This window comes from Mirounga angustirostris, unplaced genomic scaffold (genome assembly GCF_029215605.1).
Source record: "Mirounga angustirostris isolate CCGP_5_RB_7025 unplaced genomic scaffold, mMirAng1.0.hap1 SCAF_17, whole genome shotgun sequence".
In the NCBI taxonomy this organism is placed as follows: Eukaryota; Metazoa; Chordata; class Mammalia; order Carnivora; family Phocidae; genus Mirounga; species Mirounga angustirostris.
This window is the reverse complement of record NW_026991725.1, coordinates 49,001,786-49,021,984: the sequence shown is the minus strand read 5'-3', so window position 1 is coordinate 49,021,984 and position 20,199 is coordinate 49,001,786. Positions and strand designations below refer to the sequence as shown.

The window sequence follows — 20,199 nt, the reverse complement described above, 5'->3', positions numbered from 1 at the left end:
CGTGGAGAGATGCTTTAACTGACCACCGTGCACAGGATGCAGGAGGGCGAGTCTGGGGGAAGGACACAGATCAGGAGGCTCGAGGGCCCGGGGCATAATGGGAAGAGCTGGAGAATGAGCCATGAGCATGGGAAGGGGGGATGGACTCAAGATGCCCTGTGTCCGCGGCGCACAATGGAACACTCAGTGGGGCAGCAAAGGAAGGGGGAGGGGACAAGCAGGAACAGCTCCAAGCTCCCATCTGGTGCCCGGAGAATGCATGTCTTCCATTAGCGTAGGAGGGGAAATCGAAGGCAGAAGTGGGTCCGAGAAGGGCATGCCAGAGTTTGAGGTGATGGGGGGCTGGAAGGGGTGGACCCTGGATGCAGAGCAGACGCTGGCATTTGTGGCTGCTCAGGGCTGAGGCCCCTTCCTTGGTCACGGCGCCCCTTCTGGAATACTGAGCCCAGTCCATGGGGAGGTGGGAAAGCTCTTTAATCGGGGGTCCCGCCCTCCCTTCGCAAGGGACAGGAACGTGACCCAAGTGAGACTGATGGGGTGGTCCTTCCCCGTGAATCACTAGCAGAGTGACCGAAAGCCTGAAAACACGGATTCCAGCAGCGGTGTCTGGGCCAGAGTCCAGCAGTTTCTGCCACTGTGAACCACCCCCCAGCCCTCACCCCCCTCCAAGGGCTGTCTGATTCTCACCGGGTCCAAGCCTGGTTCTCATCTCCCCTCTGATCCTGCCTGCTACACCTCCATCCTCTCTCCAGTCATCTGAAGTTGGTTGCCGTTACTTGCAGCCAAAGACCTCACAATGATACAGGTGCTTCTGCATCCGGGTGATAACGTGGGGGGTCAGGCGTGGCGGTGGGCAGGATCGCCCAGGAGCGGGTGTAGAAGGAGGAAATCCCCAGAGGCAGCGGGGTCATTCGAGAAACGTGGACCAGGAGGTCCGGCCAGGCTGGCTCCACTCTGCTGGCCAAGCTACCCTGGGCATCTCTCTGAGCCTCATTCCACGTCTAAAAGGGACAGGAGTGGGGCACCTGGGTGGCTCAGTCGGTTAAGCGTCTGCCTTCGGCTCAGGTCATGATCCAGGGTCCTGGGATTGAGCCCCGCGTCGGGTCTGCTTCTCCCTCCCCCTCTGCCGCTCCCCCTGCTTGTGCTCTCTCCCTCTCTTGCTTGGTTAAATGAATAAATAAAACCTTAAAAAAACAATAGATAAAAGGAACAGGAATGTCACATCCATCTCACGAAGGCACCATTAAAATTTTAAAAAATTATGTGTGTCCTGCAAGGCACACACTAGGTGCTTTATAAATGGTAGCTTCCTGGTCCCCCCCCCCCCCCATTCTTGATTCTACAAGAGTGGCAATTCCTGGAAAATTAACTGCCCAAAAGACTGCCTACGTGAGGCTGTCTATAGGATGGTAAAAATACGCCCTTTTCACCGGATGAAATCATTTGAGAACCCATCCGGATGACAGAGAAGAAAGTGATCCTTATGTTTTCTCTTCCAGTTTCACATACATCTAGCTGTATGGCCTTCACATGTTTTGAAACAGAAATAACCTCAAAAAGAAAAAAAAAAAAGAAAGAAAAAAAACCCGCTCAGTTACAGAGGACAGTGCCTTTCCTCCTGGAAAGGGAAAATGAAGTTTCGTGCCGGGTCTGGCTTTACCTTCAAGCGTCCCCAGCCAGGCCTCCGCAGGTGGCCCAGTTTTCTGAGAGCAAATTTCAGGAGATGCTTCCACCCCAGGTGGAGAAAAAGATCTTCTCTGGTCTCAATCAGGTCAAGCGAAGAACCGGGCAAGCTCCTCTCTGTGGCCAACAGCCACCCCACCCCCCGTTCTTGCCTGGGTCCTGAAGGCTTGGCCCGTACAGGAAATTGAAAGCAGGCAGCATGGCCCAGAACAATCAATGAGCAAGGGGCAGAGGGGCCTGAAGGCAGGCCAAGCGGTTGGCAGGCCCGGCCAGAAGTCTGGATTTTGTGCGAGGTACAACAGGAAGCCGCCGGAGAAATTTAAGAAGGAGAGCGACATGATCTTTTTGTCCTTTCTCAAAAGGCATCTCCGACTTCAGTGTGGAGAACATCTAGCAGAAGGACGCCTTGGAGACTGGAAGGCCAACTGTGGCTGCTTTGGTGAAATGGTGAATAGTGAAATGCTAGTAATGGTAAAGAAATGCTAGTAATGGTGAAAACCATTACTAGCAGGTCCTCTCGGCTTAGGGAAATGCTAGTAATGGTAAAGAAATGCTAGTAATGGTGAAAACCATTCTTAGCAGAATGCTAGTAATGGTAAAGAAATGCTAGTAATGGTAAAGAAATGCTAGTAATGGTGAAAACCATTCCTAGCAGAATGCTAGTAATGGTAAAGAAATGCTAGTAATGGTGAAAACCATTCCTAGCAGAATGCTAGTAATGGTAAAGAAATGCTAGTAATGGTAAAGAAATGCTAGTAATGGTGAAAACTATTCCTAGCAGAATGCTAGTAATGGTAAAGAAATGCTAGCAATGGTGAAAACCATTGCTAGCAGGTCCTCTCGGCTTAAAGAAATGCTAGTAATGGTGAAAACCATTACTAGCTGGTCCTCTCGGCTTAAAGAAATGCTAGTAATGGTGAAAACCATTCCTAGCAGGTCCTCTCGGCTTAAAGAAATGCTAGTAATGGTGAAAACCTCTCGGCTTAAAGAGACTCAACATTAAAGAAAGGCCTGGGGGCGGCGTGCTGTGCTTGGGAGCAAGGGCTCCAGAGCAGAGGGTCTCAACCAGTGGGTGCTTTTGCCCCCCCAGGGGACACTGGTTGTCAGTCACAACCAGGGGAAGGGTGTCACCAGCATCCTGTGGGTAGAGGGATACTGCGGAGGCCACATTGCACAGGACGGCCCCCCTCACCAGTAAAGAATTACCCAGCCCCAGATATGGACTGTGCAGAGTTTGAGAAACCCGGCTCTAGAAACCCATTTCCTAGACGTGGGTCCTGGCTCTCCCACGTACTTGCTGTGTGACTTGGGGGAAGTTACTTAACCTCTCTGTGATCTTTCCCCACCCACTTCCCTAACTTTTCATGAGCTGTGCAACATGAGCCAGCCTCACAGACATTACAGCAGGGTAGCTACATAACGTATTCAACCATTCAAGAGTTTACTGGAGGGCGCCTGGGTGGCTCAGTCGGTTGGGCGACTGCCTTCGGCTCAGGTCATGATCCTGGAGTCCCAGGATCAAGTCCCGGGATTGAGTCCCTGGATCGAGTCCCGCATCGGGCTCCCTGCTCAGCGGGGAGCCTGCTTCTCCCTCTGACCCTCCCCACTCTCATGTGCTCTCTCTCTGTCAAATAAATAAATAAAAAATCTTAAAAAACAAAACAAAACAAAAACAAAAAAACAACAACAAAAAAAGAGTTTACTGGATGTCTCTTATGCATCAGGAGTGAAATAAGTCACAAAAAGCATCAAGCAGGATGTGTGGCACAAAACGAATATTCAATACACAGTATCTTTTTAAAAAATACATCCTTCTGCTTTCAAAATGTGTTCACTGTAAGATTATGGAAATACAGTGTGGACATAGTTTTGGTGGGCAGGCATAGTTTTCTGCTTAGCATTCTTCTCTTTGGAGAAGCGACCCAGCCCAAATACTCTAAAGAAGATATTGAGTACTGGGCGTCTGGGTGGCGCAGTCAGTTAAGCGACCGACTCTTGATTTTTGGCTCCGGTCATGATCTTGGGGTCATGAGATCAAGCCCCGCAATGGGCTCCACACTGGGCGTGGAGCCTTCTTAAGATTCTCCCTCTCCCTCTGCCCCTCCCCCCAACCCCCACTTGTGCATGCAAGCACGCTCTTCTCCCTCGCTTTCTCTCTCTCTAAAAAAAAAAGGCTAAGTGAGCACTGTAGAGGCTCCTCTTGCCACCATGTGTGCAGAGCCAGTCTGAGAATGAAGCCAACAAGAAACAAAAAGCCAAAGACCCGGGGGTATCATCTGAGTCCCTGGATCCAGCCTTACCTGAAGCTGGTACAAGCCTTGGATTACACAGTATAAAAGCCAATAAATGCCCTTCCCTTAAGTTGGATCAAGGTAAATTTCTGTCGCTTGCAATGAAAAGGATCTGAGTAGGATCAACAGAAAATCACTGCATTTCAAAGAAGAATCCCCCATAAGCCCACAGCCCAGACACACAATCCCATAAAACACTGTTAACTTTTGAGTTGTGGTGATGTTTTTGCTTTGTTTCATTTATGTGTTTTAGGGGTGGCTGGGGTGGCTCTTGTTAAAATAAGAAAACAGGCTTTCAAGCCAGACCCCCTTGTATGTGAGCCCTAGCTCTGTTTCTTCTTGAGCTGTGTTGCTTTGGGAGGGTTACTCAACCTCTCTGATTCTTGGTTTACCCACATATACAATGGAGGTAATAATCCTAGCAGCACTCCATAGATGACAAGAGTTACTCAGACTATAGGAGATGCCTTAGTGGCTCAGTCGGTTAAGCGTCTGCCTTCAGCTCAGGTCATGATTCCAGGGTCCTGGGATTGAGCCCCACATCAGGCTCCCTGCTCAGCGGAGAGTCTGCTTCTCCCTCTACCTGTTTCTCCCTCTGCCAGTGTTCTGTCAAATAAATAAAATCTTAAAAAAAAAAAAAAAAGAGTTACTCGGACTGTATATAACGCTCCCAAGACATGATCTGAGGAGCATACAATCACTACTTTCCTTGTTCGATGCATTCTGCAACTGCCTTCCTGAGCATAAGGGCTGTTCTTGCAGCTCTGTCCAACTCTGAGCTTTTAATTACATTATACTGTTTAAAAGAGGTCTATTCTTATTTGAGACATCTAAGCTTCTGCCCTCCTTTTCTTAAACTTGCAACTGGTTGTTTTATAAGAGAAAGTAACAAAGTTACAGCCGGCTTTGTGGACACGTTAAAAAAAAAAAATTACTCAGCTTCCTGAACCATTCATTTCTTTTTTAAATAAATATGGTAGAGTTAAGGTGTATAATGTGACAATTTGATATGCATATACATAGCAAAATGAAGCCTACAGTCAAAGTAGTTAACATTTGCATCTTCTTGGCTACCTTTCTGTGTGTGGTGAGTGCCCCTGAAATCTGGTCTCTTAGCAAATTTCTGGTATTCGAGAAAGAATTATTAATGATAGCTATCAGGTGCGCGTTAGATCTCTAGCCTTGCTCATCCTACGTCACTATGACCACCATTCCTTCTCTATTACTCTAGCATGATGGGACACCAAGCAAATAATGCAGGGATCGGCAGGTGACCCCCGAAAGACATGCTTCCAGAGGGTTCTTTTTAAATTGAGAAGCACAGGAATAAGGTGTCCAGATTTAAAACAAAGAAAGTTTCTTGTTCTTGTGGCTGCATCTGGATCAGTTTTGAGACACATCAAAACCAAGGTGTCTGATTAATTACCAAAGCTTGTGACACCTCTTTAAATTACAGCCAATTATTCATGGATGTTGTTAGAGTAACTTCGCTCACTCAAGGGGATAATGACTTCACTCGCTTTGGCTTTTTTTTTTTTTAAAGATTTTATTTATTTATTTGACAGAGAAAGACACAGCGAGAGAGGGAACACAAACGGGGAGTGGGAGAGGGAGAAGCAGACTCCCTGCCGAGCAGGGAGCCCGATGTGGGACTCGATCCCGGGACTCCAGGATCATGACCTGAGCCGAAGGCAGTCGCTTAACCAACTGAGCCACCCAGGCGCCCGACTTTTTTTTTTTTTTTTTTTAAGATTTTATTTATTTGACACAGAGAGAGAGACAGAGAGCGCACAAGCAGGGGGAGAGGGAGAAGCAGGCTCCCCGCCAAGCAGGGAGCCCGATGCAGGACTTGATCCCAGGACCCTGAGATCATGACCTGAGCCAAAGGCAGATGTTTAACTGACTGAGCCACCCAGGTGCCCCTCGCTTTGACTTTCTTAAGTGAGAGATAAAAGGACAGCGTGAGAGCAGAACCCTCATTGATCTTTATTTAGCGAAGCCCGCAGAGAACACAACTGATATATCAATTAACTGTGGCTCTTACAGATGATTTAGTGCTTTCTTACTCCCAGAGATTTGGGGCTTCATCAAAATCTAGGAATGCTGAGTGCACACATGTAATCATCCATCCTGTGTTTGGAGAAAAAGGACTGGAAGAGGTAACATCGTACCACCTGAAATATTGACGGCTGGTGCAGCTGGTTAAGTGTCTGACTCTTGGTTTTTGCTCAGGTCGTGATCTTGGGGTCGTCGTGAGATCAAGCCCCACGTCGGGCTCCATGCTGAGCATGGAGTCTGCTTGAGATTCTCTTTCCCCCTCTCCCTCTGCCCCTCCCACTTGTGCTCTCTCTCTCCCTAAAAATAAATAAATCTTAAAACGAGTGGAAAGAAAAGAAAATAATGATTAAAAAAACCTGAAATACTCACGGCCTCCTATGGCACCATACTAATGCACAGAATATAGACAAAAAGGAGATTGTCAAACTTTAAAATGAAAGGAAAACCCTATTCACTAGATTCCTGGGATGACAGAGGATGAGAAATCCTGCCATGGGAGGAAATGTCACGCCTACAGCCAACAGAGCTAAGAGAAAGGAGCATGGAACAGCTCTGCGAATGCAGGAGCCAAAATACACAGGAGCCCAAGAAACTGAATTTCAAGACCGAGGACATATTCAAGGGAAAAAAAGAAAACCAGATACGACGTGGTGTTTCATGAGTGACCCACCTTCTCGGACCCCGGTCCTCGGGACGAGCCCTCCAAGTCCTCGTGCACCCGATCCAGCAACCAGAGCAGGAACTCCAGGGCGTCGTGCTGGGCATTGCCTTGGAACTGAGAGCCATACTTGGAAACAGCGTTCTGGGAGGAAAGTAGAAAACCAGAGGGTCAGTTTGGCCCCGCGAACAACCAAGTTGGGACCTGTAAGCACCACTCAGCCCTGAGCGGGGCTGACAACATGGAGACAGCATGGGCTGAGAACGTTCTGGCCTGCACCTGCTGATCTATGTCCTGTCCTTTGGAAACCCACAGGGCTGTCTCGGGTGAATATCTGGACGCTCTTGTCCCTTGATGGCGAGGGCGCTTGCTTCCCTGGCCGCCTCCATCAGTCTATCTCTGTCCCTGGCACTCAGCTCCCACCACCGGTGGAAGCATCTTGTCTTACTCTCTCCGTCGGTGACTCATTCACTCCCATGGCTTTGGTGCTCTGTTTGGGAAAGACCGCAGGGTGGCGGCACGGTGAACTGGGCTGCCCTAAACACGCATGCACCCACCCCCCCATGCCTCCTTCTAGTGGGTGTGAAATCACACTTCTGTGGTCAGATCACACGATGGCTGAGCCAGTCCTCCACCCCTTCTGTCCATCAGTGCCAGATACTATTGTAGGGACTGGGGTTACAACAGGGAAAACAAGGCAAACAATAGGTTCGGCGCTTACGTTCCCTCTGTGCAGCAACGTTGTCATTTTCTACGGGAAGGCATATTCCAGGTTTTGTTTTTTTTTTTTTAAAGGTTTATTTTAAAGGGTAACATATGGACATACTTAAAGAATTCAAGACATAAAAAAAGACGATCATGAAAAGTCTTCCCTTCACCCAGCCCCCCGGCACCCAGCATTTTCTCAAGCATCTTTCCAGGGAACTTTTTTTTTTTTTTTAAGATTTTATTTATTTATTTGAGACAGAGAGAATGAGAGAGAGGAGGGTCAGAGGGAGAAGCAGACTCCCTGCCGAGCAGGGAGCCCGATGCGGGACTCGATCCAGGGACTCCAGGATCATGACCTGAGCTGAAGGCAGTCGCTTAGCCAACTGAGCCACCCAGGCGCCCCAAGATCTTATTTTTAAGTAAACTCTACACCCAACCTGGGGCTTGAACATACAACCCCGAGATCAAGAGTTGCACGCTCCACCCACTGAGCCACCCAGGCGCCCCCCCCCTTTTTTTTTAAATGCATGTGCAAGCATGAACATCTGAGAGGAAGCAAATCCCCTCGTCTGCGTGTTTGCACACATGCACGTGCACACAGTATACTTGTGGTTGTTTGACCCCACCCCCAGCCCCACCCCCTTAGATGCAGCCAGGCGTCAAGCCCCACCCCGTCCTGGGAGCCGTCGGAGCTGTGGACTCACATGATCCTCATCACTACTGCCAACCGAATCAAACCAGCCTGGGCTTTTTCCTTTTTCCTTCTTTAATCCTTCCACTGGGATTTAAAGGAAATTTTAGGATATGACAAAGCACAATTCAAGACTGAATTAGCTGAAATACTGGCTGGGAGTCTTTATCCCTGTCACTCCAGTTCGGGGTTCACTGGAGGATCTAGTTTGGATTCTTCCTCCAGGCTTCTTTGTCCTTTGACCTCCAAGTAGGGCTGCCAGATCTCGCAAATAAAAATACAAGGGGCTCAGTTAAATTTGAATTTCAGATAAGCAATGACTGCATTTAGTATAAGTATGTCCCATGCAGTATTTGGGATATATTTACACTAAAAAGTTATTCGTTGTTTATTTGAAATTCAAATTTAACTGGGCGTTGTGTATTTTACCCAACGCCTAGCCACCCTCAACATCCCACTCTATCTATCCTTAGTACCAGCATTCTCTCTCTGGGGGCAGCAGCCGCCTCCAACTCAAAATCTCCAAAACCTGCTCTTCCTCTTAACATCAGTGTCCTTCTTTCAGATTCTCTCTTGAACCCACGTCAGTGAGTGCCAAGCATTCTGGAATCCCGTTCCCAATTTGTCTCTGTGGCCCCTCAGTAGAAACACATTCCCACCAGAGTCCTAATTGCGGCTGATCCACACAGGAGCCCGGCCCCGGGACTCTCCCCCCTGCCAGCCCTCAGCCTACACCGGGGCACAGCCCAGCTGGGTAACTTCATGCCTCAACTCAAACCTCCCCTGACTCACCACCTAACAATCCACCCTCCTCCCGTCTGGCCCCGTCCCCATCTTTCACCACCTTCCCACGTTGTTTGAGAGCTCCAGCTAATCCAGCCTCTCAGATGCCCCAGACCTTATTTTTCCAATTCTACAGTCTACACCTTGATGTTTTCTTCCTTCCATGTGAACCCCATTCCCTTCCGGCGAATCATGTTAATCCCTTGAGACAGACGATCTTCATTTTAGCCTGGCTGGGAAGCCATACAACCCTTCCAGAAAGAATGTGAGAATTCCAAGATAGACAGACAGACAGACAGACAGGATAGGGCCTTGAAAATGTCCTTCTATAGAAACAGAGTTAATTCTGCTTTGGGGGATTTGGCATAAGGAAATGAGAGCTATGAGCAAAGATAACTGCTAAGTACTGAAGTCTCCTGGGGAAAACTTACAGCACACTCAGCTGGCCTTAAAAATTATGCTTGAGAAATAATGAGAAGAAAATCAATGATCCTATCATTTTCTTTTAAAGTGCAAAAATACCTACTTGAGCTATGGATATATATATATCCATAGCTAGAAAAGCCCAGAAATACATGGCAAAATATTAACAAATGGTTATCATTGAAGGATGGGGACCGTAAGTGATGACTGTTGTTTTTTTTTTTGTACCCTGCAAAATTTTTTTACAGTGAATTTTGTTCTTTGGTTTTTTTTCTGATTAGAATGGTCTCTGGCAGGTATCTGTACAGAGTTTGGGCTTTTTCAAAATAACCTGACCTATTGATTCCTAACAGAAGACACTCACATAGAAAGTCTATGAAAATGTGACCGGAGCTGTATTAAAGCGAAATCCTCCCTTGGAAGAGATGGATGGAAATATCTAGTCCTTCTACCCTGCAACCTGACACAGCTCTATCTGCGTGTGCACATGCGTTTCTCTCAACACTCAATTTTTAACACATCTCTTACAAAATTATTCCTAATTATTTCCTATTTCCAGGGGTTTTCGTGAATGAAATCTAATTTTCATACATTCTAAATGGTGATTGCTTTTGATTTTCTGTCTTGACTCTGACCTGGTTAGTGACCGCCGTAATGCTACAATAGGGATTTCTAGACCCATCTAGCAATTTCCTTTCTGTTCAATCTCTTTTGTCCCATTTCCATTTCGTGTCTTACTGTTTCATCCAGAACTTCCAAAATATAAGAGCGATCATCCTTGCTTGTAAAAGGCAATGCGTCTAGTGTATCACGTGAAGCATACTGTATGTCTAAAATTGTACGTCTGAAAGTGATGCTTAAGTACATAAGCTAAGATAAACTCCAGATGGCTGAAATCCTTAATATAGCCATGGGAAAACTAGAAATACATAACACAGAACCTTTATCAAAAGGTATGATGTAAATAAATCTACAACTTCCAGGATTGGGGATAGGAAGGAGAGTTTGCGGAAAATATCTGTGGCAAGGATGAGGGTTGAGGAACTCACAGAAACAAGTAAAAAGAGCGTTGAGAGCAGGCAGAATGGACAGTCAACATGGACAGGAAAATCCAGGCGCAGTCTCACCAGTAAAGAAGCATAAAAAACCTGTGCCTCACTCTTAATCAAAGAAATAAAAATAAAAGTGAGATGCTATTTCTTTGTGTTCAGTGAGTTGAAACATTACACTCGCTAAAGATCAGCCTTTAACCGTTCCCAACACTGGAAAAAATGATCACCGTGTGACCCAGGATAGAGATGTTATCTGATGCTAAATACACCAATCATATTGCAATATAAATGTATCAAATCAATTCGTTGTATACCTTAAACTTACACAATGTTGCATGTCAGGGGTAGCTTGATTTTTTTTTTTTTAAGATTTTATTTATTTATTTGAGAGAGAGAGAATGAGAGACAGAGAGCATGAGAGGGAGGAGGGTCAGAGGGAGAAGCAGACTCCCCGCCGAGCAGGGAGCCCGATGCGGGACTCGATCCCGGGACTCCAGGATCATGACCTGAACCGAAGGCAGTCGCTTAACCGACTGAGCCACCCAGGCGCCCCTAGCTTGATTTTTTTATTTTATTTTATTTTATTTTTTATTTTTTAAGATTTTATTTATTTATTTGACAGAGAGAGAGAGCGAGCGAGAGCAGGAACACAAGCAGGGGGAGTGGGAGAGGGAGAAGCAGGCCCCCCGCGGAGCAGGGAGCCTGATGTGGGGCTCGATCCCAGGACCCTGGGACCATGACCTGAGCTGAAGGCAGATGCTTAACGACTGAGCCACCCAGGCGCCCCCAGCTTGATTTTTTTAAATGGGTGCACTGCACGGGACATAAGTTATACCTCAACGATGATGATTCAAAAAGAAAAAAACACATAAAAATAAAACAGTCCCATTGTTGCTTTGACCACATAAGTTCACGTCAAGGGATCAAATTTAGGAAATGGTCAGAGCGGAGGACAATGATTTAAGCAAAGGGATCTTCAATAGTGTGATAACTAGAAACTTGTACAGTAAATGCCTCTGCAGGGACTGGTTCATTGAGGGAAATATTATGCAATCATTTAAAATTAAGTTTTACAGAATGCTGTAATGGCCAGGAGAGAGCCTTATGACAATATTTACGTGAAAAATGCAGGATACAACACTGGAATTTCCAACGTGTAGACGCTCTGAAACGCAGCAATGCTTCCGAAGGTTGTCTCTGGAGGATGGAGTTCCAAATCACTTTTTGCACTTTTAGCACCTTCTGAGTTTTTATACTAGGCACGTATTTAATGACATCATTAGAGAAGCAAAGTGTCATAGATAACACTGCGGGCAGGATTTGTTTCGATGTATTTATTCATGTGCTATTCAAACAGAGTGGTCCTACTGTCTATAGGCTGAGTGCCTGGGAGGTCAGGAAAGAGGACACTGCGAAGCCAGCCCATCTGCATGGCTGGGGTTGGGGTAACTCACTCCAGCATGCTGGGCCCTTCTCCATTCCCCTCTTCCTCGGTCTGAAGCTACCAATCCCTCCTCAAGACCCAACTCCTTGGGCGCCTGGGTGGCTCAGTCGGTTAAGCGACTGCCTTCGGCTCGGGTCATGATCCTGGAGTCCTGGGATCGAGTCCTGCATCAGGCTCCCCGCTCAGCGGGGAGTCTGCTTCTCCCTCTGACCCTCCCCCCTCTCATGTGCTCTCTCTCTCTCTCATTCTCTCTCTCAAATAAATAAATAAATAATTAAAAAAAAAAAAAAAGACCCAATTCCTTGACAAAACCTGTGGCTTGTCCCCAAACAATTCTCCAGTCCCTCTGCCCAGGCACAGAGGCTCCCATTAATTAATTAATTATTTAAAAGATTTTATTTATTTGATAGAGAGGAAGCGAGCATGAGGTGGGGGGTGGGAGCGGTAGAAGCAGACTCCCCACTGATCAGGGAACCCCATGAGGGGCTGGAGCCCAGGAGCCCAGGATCATGACCTGAGCCAAAGGCAGAGGCTTAACCGACTGAGCAACCCCAGAGCCCCTTCCGTTATTTTATTTAATCCTGCATTTATGCTGCCCCGCCCACAGAAGGCCCCCCCAGCTCCACCTGCCCTGGTGATTGGCGATCCTGGCGATCAGTGAACGGCAGGAAATGCGCATCCCCACCCTCCCCTGTCCTTACTTGACCTCTCCTGAAGGTTGCTTCTCCTGGGACACCCCCTCCCACGTTCCCTGCATCCATCACCTGCTCCTGCCGGAACTGCTGTGAATGCCTTGTATTTTGATTTTCCAGCACTTGTCACCAGCTCCGATCACGTGCCTGTGTGATCATTTCATTAACACCCACCTCTCCCGCTGGACAGGGAACTCCTAGAAAGCGGCCCCAGGAGGTTTTGCACTCAGGGCTTCTCATGCGTTCCTTGTTCCTGGGAGAGCGTTGGGACGCTCCAGAAATATTTGTTGGGCGAAGGGATGTTTCGTCATCTATAAAATAAGAGGAGCCCACCTAGATTTGCATCAGCAGGGTTTATTGAAAGCCCAGATGCTGGCCTCCTCTGCTCCATCCAAGCTCTTTTTGGCTACCCAGAAAGTCCCAGGAAACCTCGGATGACATCACCCTCGTTAACAATTAACAACCTGACTATCCTCCAGTCCCCCGGGGCTCCCAGGGAGCGTCCAGGTCTTGGGGATTCGAGAGCAGGGGTGAGACAGGAAATCCTAGTGAGTCACTGAGAGCGGTTACTAATTTGCAAGATTTTTTTCAAGCTACTCCAGTCTCTCCCACTGGGGCAGGGCTTGCGTGAGAATGCACCTGGCAAGAGGAAAGGTCTGCAAAACATTACCTCCCTCCCTCCCTCCCTCCCCCTGGTCTCTGTAGGTGAGCAGGCTGAATGGTAGGAATGACAAAAGCTTCCCAGGGGTCAGGCACTGTTGTAAGCGCTGTGCAGAGAACTCAATGAATCCTCCCAATGATCTGATAATAAGGTAGGTACCGCTGCCATCCCATTTCACAGAGGAGGAAAGTTGAGGCACAGTGGGATTTGGTAACTTGCTCGAGGTCACGGAGTTCCAGGGACCTTGCTCTTAACCACTACACCCTACAGTGGTCCCCCACATCCTAAGTTTTCTGTGGTTTCAGGTACTCGCGGTCAAACCTGACTTAGGTCAGAAGATCAACTGTGTGTCAACGCCTACATCCCTCGCCTCTCCTGGCCTCATCACCTAGGCATTTTATCACCTCGCATCCTCGCCGGAAGGATGAGTACAGCATATAATATTTGCAGAGAGAGACACCACATTCCCACAGCTTTTATTACAGTATATTGTTATAACTGTTCTTTTTTTATGGTCAGTTACTGCTGTGCATCTCCTCCAGTACCTGACTTATATAAAGTAAGCTTTACCGTAGGTATGTACGTGTGTGTAGAAAGAAACATAGCTATTAGGTAGGGCTTGGTATTTATCTATGGTTTCAGGCACCCACTGGGGGTCTTGGGATGTATCCCCCAAGCATAAGAGGGAACTACCGTACTGCCTCATTATTGAGAAGGCGGATGCTGCCAAAAGGAAATATTAACGACACCCGGTCGACCCACTAACTCCTGCAGAACGGTGCTTTAGTAGCGGAAGCGGGAGAGAGGAAAGGGGAGGCTGACACCCTGTGGATCACATGGCAAGGACTGCTCTTTCGGGCTGAAACTCAAGAGCGGTGATGCCTGTGGAATGAACACTGACAGGTTCCCCTCCCCCAAGAACAACCCCTAGTCTATGGGGAGCTTCAGCTCTCCGCCCAGAGCTGTGGTTTTGTAGCAGGAAGCAAGTCATGCGCATCAATTATCGGGAACTCTGTAATCCAGCTGGGATCCCAAACACACCGCTTAAGCCCGGGGGATGTGACATACATAACTTCCAGCGCTTCGTGACCCTACAGCGCAGGGTAAGTAGACGGTGATCCTGGGGCCAGTGAATGCAACCCCAAACCAAGGCATGGTGGGCGATTTAACGTGCACTAAAGAAAAGGATGCCAATTCCAACAGAGCACACCCACTGCCCCCCTCCCCGGGGCACTCAGCACAGTATCCGGCGCACGGGATCTCAGCTTCCACTGGGTTCAAGAATAAAACCCAAACTCCTTACCACTGCCTCTAAGACCTTGCAGGATCTGACCAACCTCATCCACGCCCCCAGGCCACTAGTTCTCTTTTCGCGCCCCCAGGCCTGTGGCCCCGGCGCTCTCTGTTCCCTCTCCCCGGGCACTCCTGGCGCCGTGACCCGGCTGCGTGCTTCTCATTCAGATCTCAACGCCAGCGTCCCCCTCCTCCTTCCTCCGAGGCCCTGGCCTTGGGGGTCAGGCCTCCCACACCACACGCCTGCAGACTGGAAAGTGCCCGTGGCGCTAGAAAGACCCAAAGGCCTTCAGTACTTCAACCCAAGTTTGTTGAATGCAAAAATGCCGAATCCCTCAAATCGACTCCCCCGCCACCACCACCCCACCCCCCAAAAAAAACACCTGGGAGAAATTCAGAGAAGACGTTTGCAAGCGATAGCGCAGAACATCACCTCGAAACAAAGGCGTGAGGCGAACGGCGGCGCGAGGTGCCATCTGAAGGCCCCCAGAAGACCCTTTGCGGATGCGGCGCGCGCTTCGGCCCCGCGGCCCCGGCGCGAGGAGGGCGCGCTGCCTACCTTGAACTCGGCGGAAAGTTGGGGCGTGTACTCGCGCGTCCAGAGCGCGCGCACTAGCGCCGCCAGGTGCTCGGTGACCTCGGCGCGGCCCGGCGCCGCCCGGTAGCGCCCCAGCGCCAGGAACTCGGCCAGCAGGTCGGTGTTGCTGAGACACTGCACCACGGCGTTCATGAAACAGGTGTTGCCGTGGTTCTTCAAGCCCTGCGCGCCCGGGGGCCGCGCGCCGTCGCCGGCGGGGGGCTGGGGCTGGGCGCCAGGCGGGCGCTCCTCCCCGGGGCTCCCGCGCGCGGCCGGGGCGGGCCCCGGCGCGCAGGCGAAGCCCCCCTCTCCGTCCCCGTCGCCATCGCGGGGTCCCGGCTGGGGCTGGGGCCGCGGCCGGGGCGGCGAGGCCCCCGCGCGGGAGCGGCTGCCCAGCGCCAGCAGGAAGCGGCTGAACAGGCGACGCAGGGAGCGGCGGCGGCGGCGGCGGGGCCGGGGCGCGGGCGGCCCCTCTCCCGCCGCGGCCCCCGCGCCCGGGTCCATGGCTCCCGGCCCGCGCGCCCTCGGGCCGCGAGGCGGGCGCCCCGCTAACCGGCCCTGACGGCCCCGGAAAGGCGGCGGGCGCCGGCTACCTGCGGGCCAGGTGTGCCGGGACCGGGCGGAGGCGGAGCCAGGGGCGGAGCCGCCCCGCCCCGCGCGGGAATCCGGCCGCAGGGCCCGCCCAGGGCAGCGCCACCGGCCCCCGCCCGCCGGCCCCGGCCCCGCTGCGCCGCCCGCGAGCGGAGGCGCGGGACTCGGCGGCTCTGGGTCCCCACCCTTCCTGACCTCTTACACACCGACGCCCCGAATTTCACTCCCACTCCCGCCAGCCTGCAAGCTGTCGAACAGTAGAGGGGTGGTACATTGGAAAGCGCCTGGTGGGTTGCCCAGCCCCGGCTGGACTCAGTTTCTGGAAATCCCGTGCAGGTGAATATGCAGAACAGGGAGAGGAGGACTCTCCAAAGGGCCGCCTCTTGGCGCAGCGAGAGACGCGCACCGGCAGCTGGGGCCGGCTGGGGGAGTGCGCGGCGGGGTCCGCCCGCCTGCAGGAGCAGGTGTGTGCGGACAGGTGGCGCCACCTCCTTCCAGCCCGCCTGCCCGGTCCGGGAGTCCTTCCAGAACTGGGAGCCGCGCGTTGCCCTGGGAAGAATCATCCGGGATGGCTGTGGTTTGCTTGTTCAAACTGCAGGCCAGGTCAGAGTCGCTTCCCCAAAACTTGCAAGCGAGACTTCACCGTCCTCGCTTCAGCTGGAGGAGAAGCGGGCCCAGGGAGGTTCGCGCCTGTACGGAGGCCAAGAAACCGGAACTCGACCCGCCTCTGCGGGCTGCCGAGCCCACAGGTTGGCTCTTTCCAACCTCGGTGTTTGCTTACCAGGAAGTTTTCCGGCTCTCAGGCACGCCCCCCTGTGCAGGCCCCTCGCCGAATTGGTGCCCAATCAGAATTGGCTTGGCCTCGCCCCGCCCTCGGTTCCCTGGGTGACCCTGGGGGCCTCTGCTCACTTGACCCTGTAACTGTCAGGTTTATAATTAATCAGGCACAGTCTCGCAGAAGAATTTCTCATCAATGTCTGGCTCAAAAAAGACATCAGCAGGACGCATTGTTACATCAACGCCCTGAAATGTTACTTATTTGATAAGTGATCATTTATTAAAATATCTGCCTTGATGTGTCACATAGGGCCCCAGCAGGTGATCTCATGCACAAAAAAAAAAAAAAAAAAGGAAGCATTACTTAAAGAACGGGCTTAGAACAAAAAAGTGTACTGTGCATTGGAGACGTAAAGTGTTCTGGAAAATGCCATGATTTACCCTCTCTGGAAAAAAGACACCCATCCGGATGATTAATACACAAGGGCCATTCCCTTGCCTTCCCTTGCCCAAAAAAGCATCTACGAAATTTCACCTTTGACGGTTACCCCAGGATCTCCAAGAACCCACGGTTTCTTTGAGAAAGCACCAAAATTTACATTTAATTGTCCACTCCGTCAGGGATTCTGCCGATGCTTTAACACATTACTTCACTTAATTCTAAAAATAACCTTTTATGCAGGTATTCTTGCTTTACAGAAGGCTAAACAGAGGCTCAGAGAGTTGGAAGGAAGGAAGGAAGATCCTAAAATCCTACCCAAGATCTGGACTCAAACCAAGTCTTGCCCCATTGCAGCTTGACGAATGAAAGTCTGATTAGGAACGTAAGCGGACCCTCCTTATTTTTAGAGAACAACAGCAGTGCTGTCTGTGGACAAATTATGCAGAAAGGCCGTGGGTTTTGCCGTCATAGAGCAGAGATTAGGACAGGAAACCAACAACAGGGAATTTATTCATAATAAAAAAACTTTCAATTACAGTCTCGACAACTTATTCTTGAACACATTCCCATTTTAATATACAATTTAAGAAGGTAAAAATGCATCCTCTGAAGAAAAGGAGAAACTTCAAGATAAAAATATTTTGACTCAAAGACAGAAGCACGGATGTGAGAAATCAAAACCAGTCTTAAGAGTTATCTGAGGTCAACCTTCAACAGAGCCGTAGGCAGCGCTGCGGATCCCAGAAGTCTTTGCGGCCTCAGGAGGTAAAGGGGTACTTCCATCTCAGAATCGCTCCATCAGCACTTACACTAACGATGTACTGATTTCCTGGACTTACCCGGATGCGGGTGATGTTGCCGCTGTGTCCTACCCCGACATGAGTCACTTCACCCTCATTATAGTCCCACACTTTGACCAGATGGTCATTTCCACCTGAAAAAGACAAGCAGGTGTATGGCATTGCTGCGAGAGGATGGGGAGGATCGGCCCTGATTTCAAGTGGCCGGCTAATTTTCAACACATTCCCCACGTTCCCACGTAAAGGAAGAAAAATCCATCTGCATAGGAACTCATTTCCTTGGTTATAAAAACCCAGGTCTGTGGTAGCAGATTTGGGGGAAAGAAACACAAAGAGGTGACATCCCCTTTTAGCCCACCGCCCAGAAATAACCACTGAGAACACCTCTGGTTTAGCTCCTTCCAGTCTCTTTGCTCCAAGTACACAGGTTTACGTACGCACCTGTGTGGGTGGGTGGCGGTCTCACCGTGCGTAGTTTTCTATCAGGCTCACAGTAAACGTGTTTGTGGAACTTTAATTCGTTCGGAGCATTTATTTGTTAATGCCCTGAAGAATCAGGGCCTGGCAGGAAATGATTGTCGATGATGTTCCAGAAGGCATGTTGTATGGTCAATGCCCGCCCCCTGGAAATGCTGATTTAAAAGCCTGGCATTTAAGACTTCCAGAGGAAATCACGGAGCAAGGCACGCCGGATAATCCAGACCATTTAAAGGCCCATTTCCATCATCAATGCCACCACCAAAAAAGGGAAGCAATGCAAGGCTTAGCTTTTCTGTGTGCCCCCAAGGCTCATGGGCAGGCGCGTCCTCCCACTGAAGCATGACTTCTGGAACTTTCTTTTCCAGCCACACCGGCTGCAGCGTTCGGGCCTGACTTTAACCACGGGGCCCTCTAGCCACTTCTGTTGTCACTTCCTGTTGCCTCCCGCCTTCTAGGGAGTTCTAGGTTCCCATTTAAATAAGCAGGGCTGGGCTTCCTTTTCCCACCCCAGGACTCACCTGTGACAAAGTGCACTCCTTCCAGGGTGATATCCATTCCATTGATGGACCCAGACAAGGAACCTTCCAACTCTCTGATTACTGACCCATCAAAGATTTCCCAGTAAGCAATCTGGAATTCAGAAAAGCAGCATCCGGGAGGATTCAGCTCGGTGGAAGCCTCCGCGCGCAGGCGCACACTAACAAAAGATGGTTCTACTTTATATAGAAGGTGGCAAAAATACACCCCGGGAGGGTAGATGGCTGAAATTATAAATAGGCTCGAGCAGGGGGTGGAGAAAGGCATTTTCGTATTTTTAGCGTTGGTTTTTACATTGGCATTCTATTTAGGGAGATGGTGATTGTGCCAGCCGCCCGGATTGTGACAAAAAGTGCTTTTGGTGAGACGAAGCGCTTGGGGGTCCGAGGCAAGCTGTAAACGAAGGAAGAAAACAGCCACGGCATCCACGTTCCCACCTCAGCTCTTAGAGGAGGGCCTGGTGGAAGGGAAGCACCCCCCTCCAGCTGCTGGGGGAATGAGCAGCCCAGAGAGTTCTGCAGGCTCAGGTCCCTGCAGCTGACCCCGCGCTCTTCCCCACCTCACCCTATTTCCAACTTTCTCTTCAGCCTCAAAGCAGTGAAACACCCCCCAGGTTGGGGGCTAGAGGCAAACTGATAATATGGTCCCCTCTTGGGTTAGGGGACCCAAATCTACTGCTCAAGGGAGGGAGATTTTTCTCTGAATATACTGCTTTTATACTCTTTGAACTTTGAAACTTGTAAATGAACAACCTGTTCAAAAAGAAAATTTCTTTTTTTTTTTTTTTTTTAAGATTTTATTTAGTTATTTGACAGAGAGAGAGCGCGCTGCAGGTAGAGGCAGAAGGAGAAGCAGACTCCCCGCGGGGCAAGGAGCCCACGACATGGGGCTCTGGGGCTCTGGGGCTCCATCCCACGACCCTGGGATCATGACCTGAGCAGAAAGGGAGATGCTTAACCCACGGAGCCACCCAGGTGCCCCAAGAAAATTTCTTTCCCAACAAAGCACTTGACCAGGACTCAGGAGTGTGAACCTGGGCATGCATTTTGCCTCCTCTTATTTCGTGTTGATAGAAATTTGCTGTTTAAGTCATTATGCCAGGAATCTATATTCCTCTGAATCTAGCTAGAAATTGTGTACGCTATTTAAAAAAAATTTTTTTAGCTAATTTATTAATTTCTATTGATGCTTTAACCAAGAGTTGTTTTCATAGGAAAAGCATAAAGGAATATAGACACACGCCCAAATCCTTGTTTCTCGGGAATCACACCCACTTAGGCAGCTGGTGCCTGACTGCCTGCTCTCTTGGCCAAAGTCACAGTGACCCTCTTCTGGGCAGCCTGATGGCGCCTCAACTTTCCCTCAGGCTTATCCTCTGCCTGCGACGGTCTTCCCTGAGAGCTAAGCATAGTGAGGTCCTCTGCCACTCAGGCCTCAGCTCAGGTGTCACCTCCTTGAGGAGACCTGCCCCAATCATCCTAGCTAAAGCAGCTTCCGTCCACTGAACCAGGATCTTATGACCTATTCTGCTTCCTTTTTATCCCCTTTGCCATCTGAT

At 49.9% G+C, this 20,199-nt stretch overlaps 2 protein-coding genes across 4 annotated transcripts in view; both read right to left on the bottom strand.

Annotated features, from left to right (window-relative positions):
* The window catches only part of USP43 (ubiquitin specific peptidase 43), a 54,416-nt gene extending 38,898 nt beyond the window's left edge, over positions 1-15,518 (bottom strand). For both annotated transcript variants that reach the window (XM_045888159.2, XM_045888160.2), the window contains exons 1-2: positions 14,997-15,518; positions 6,703-6,834 (exon numbers count right to left, since the gene is read on the bottom strand). In XM_045888159.2, the coding sequence (XP_045744115.1) occupies positions 6,703-6,834; positions 14,997-15,518 (654 nt within the window). The remainder of the gene's footprint in view (positions 1-6,702; positions 6,835-14,996) is intronic.
* Positions 15,519-17,432: 1,914 nt separating this feature from the next.
* The window catches only part of CFAP52 (cilia and flagella associated protein 52), a 41,201-nt gene continuing 38,434 nt past the window's right edge, over positions 17,433-20,199 (bottom strand). For both annotated transcript variants that reach the window (XM_045888161.2, XM_045888162.2), the window contains 2 exons: positions 18,623-18,734; positions 17,433-17,758 (listed from right to left, as the gene is read on the bottom strand). In XM_045888161.2, coding sequence (XP_045744117.1) covers positions 17,583-17,758; positions 18,623-18,734 — 288 coding nt within the window. In that variant the 3' untranslated portion in view covers positions 17,433-17,582. The remainder of the gene's footprint in view (positions 17,759-18,622; positions 18,735-20,199) is intronic.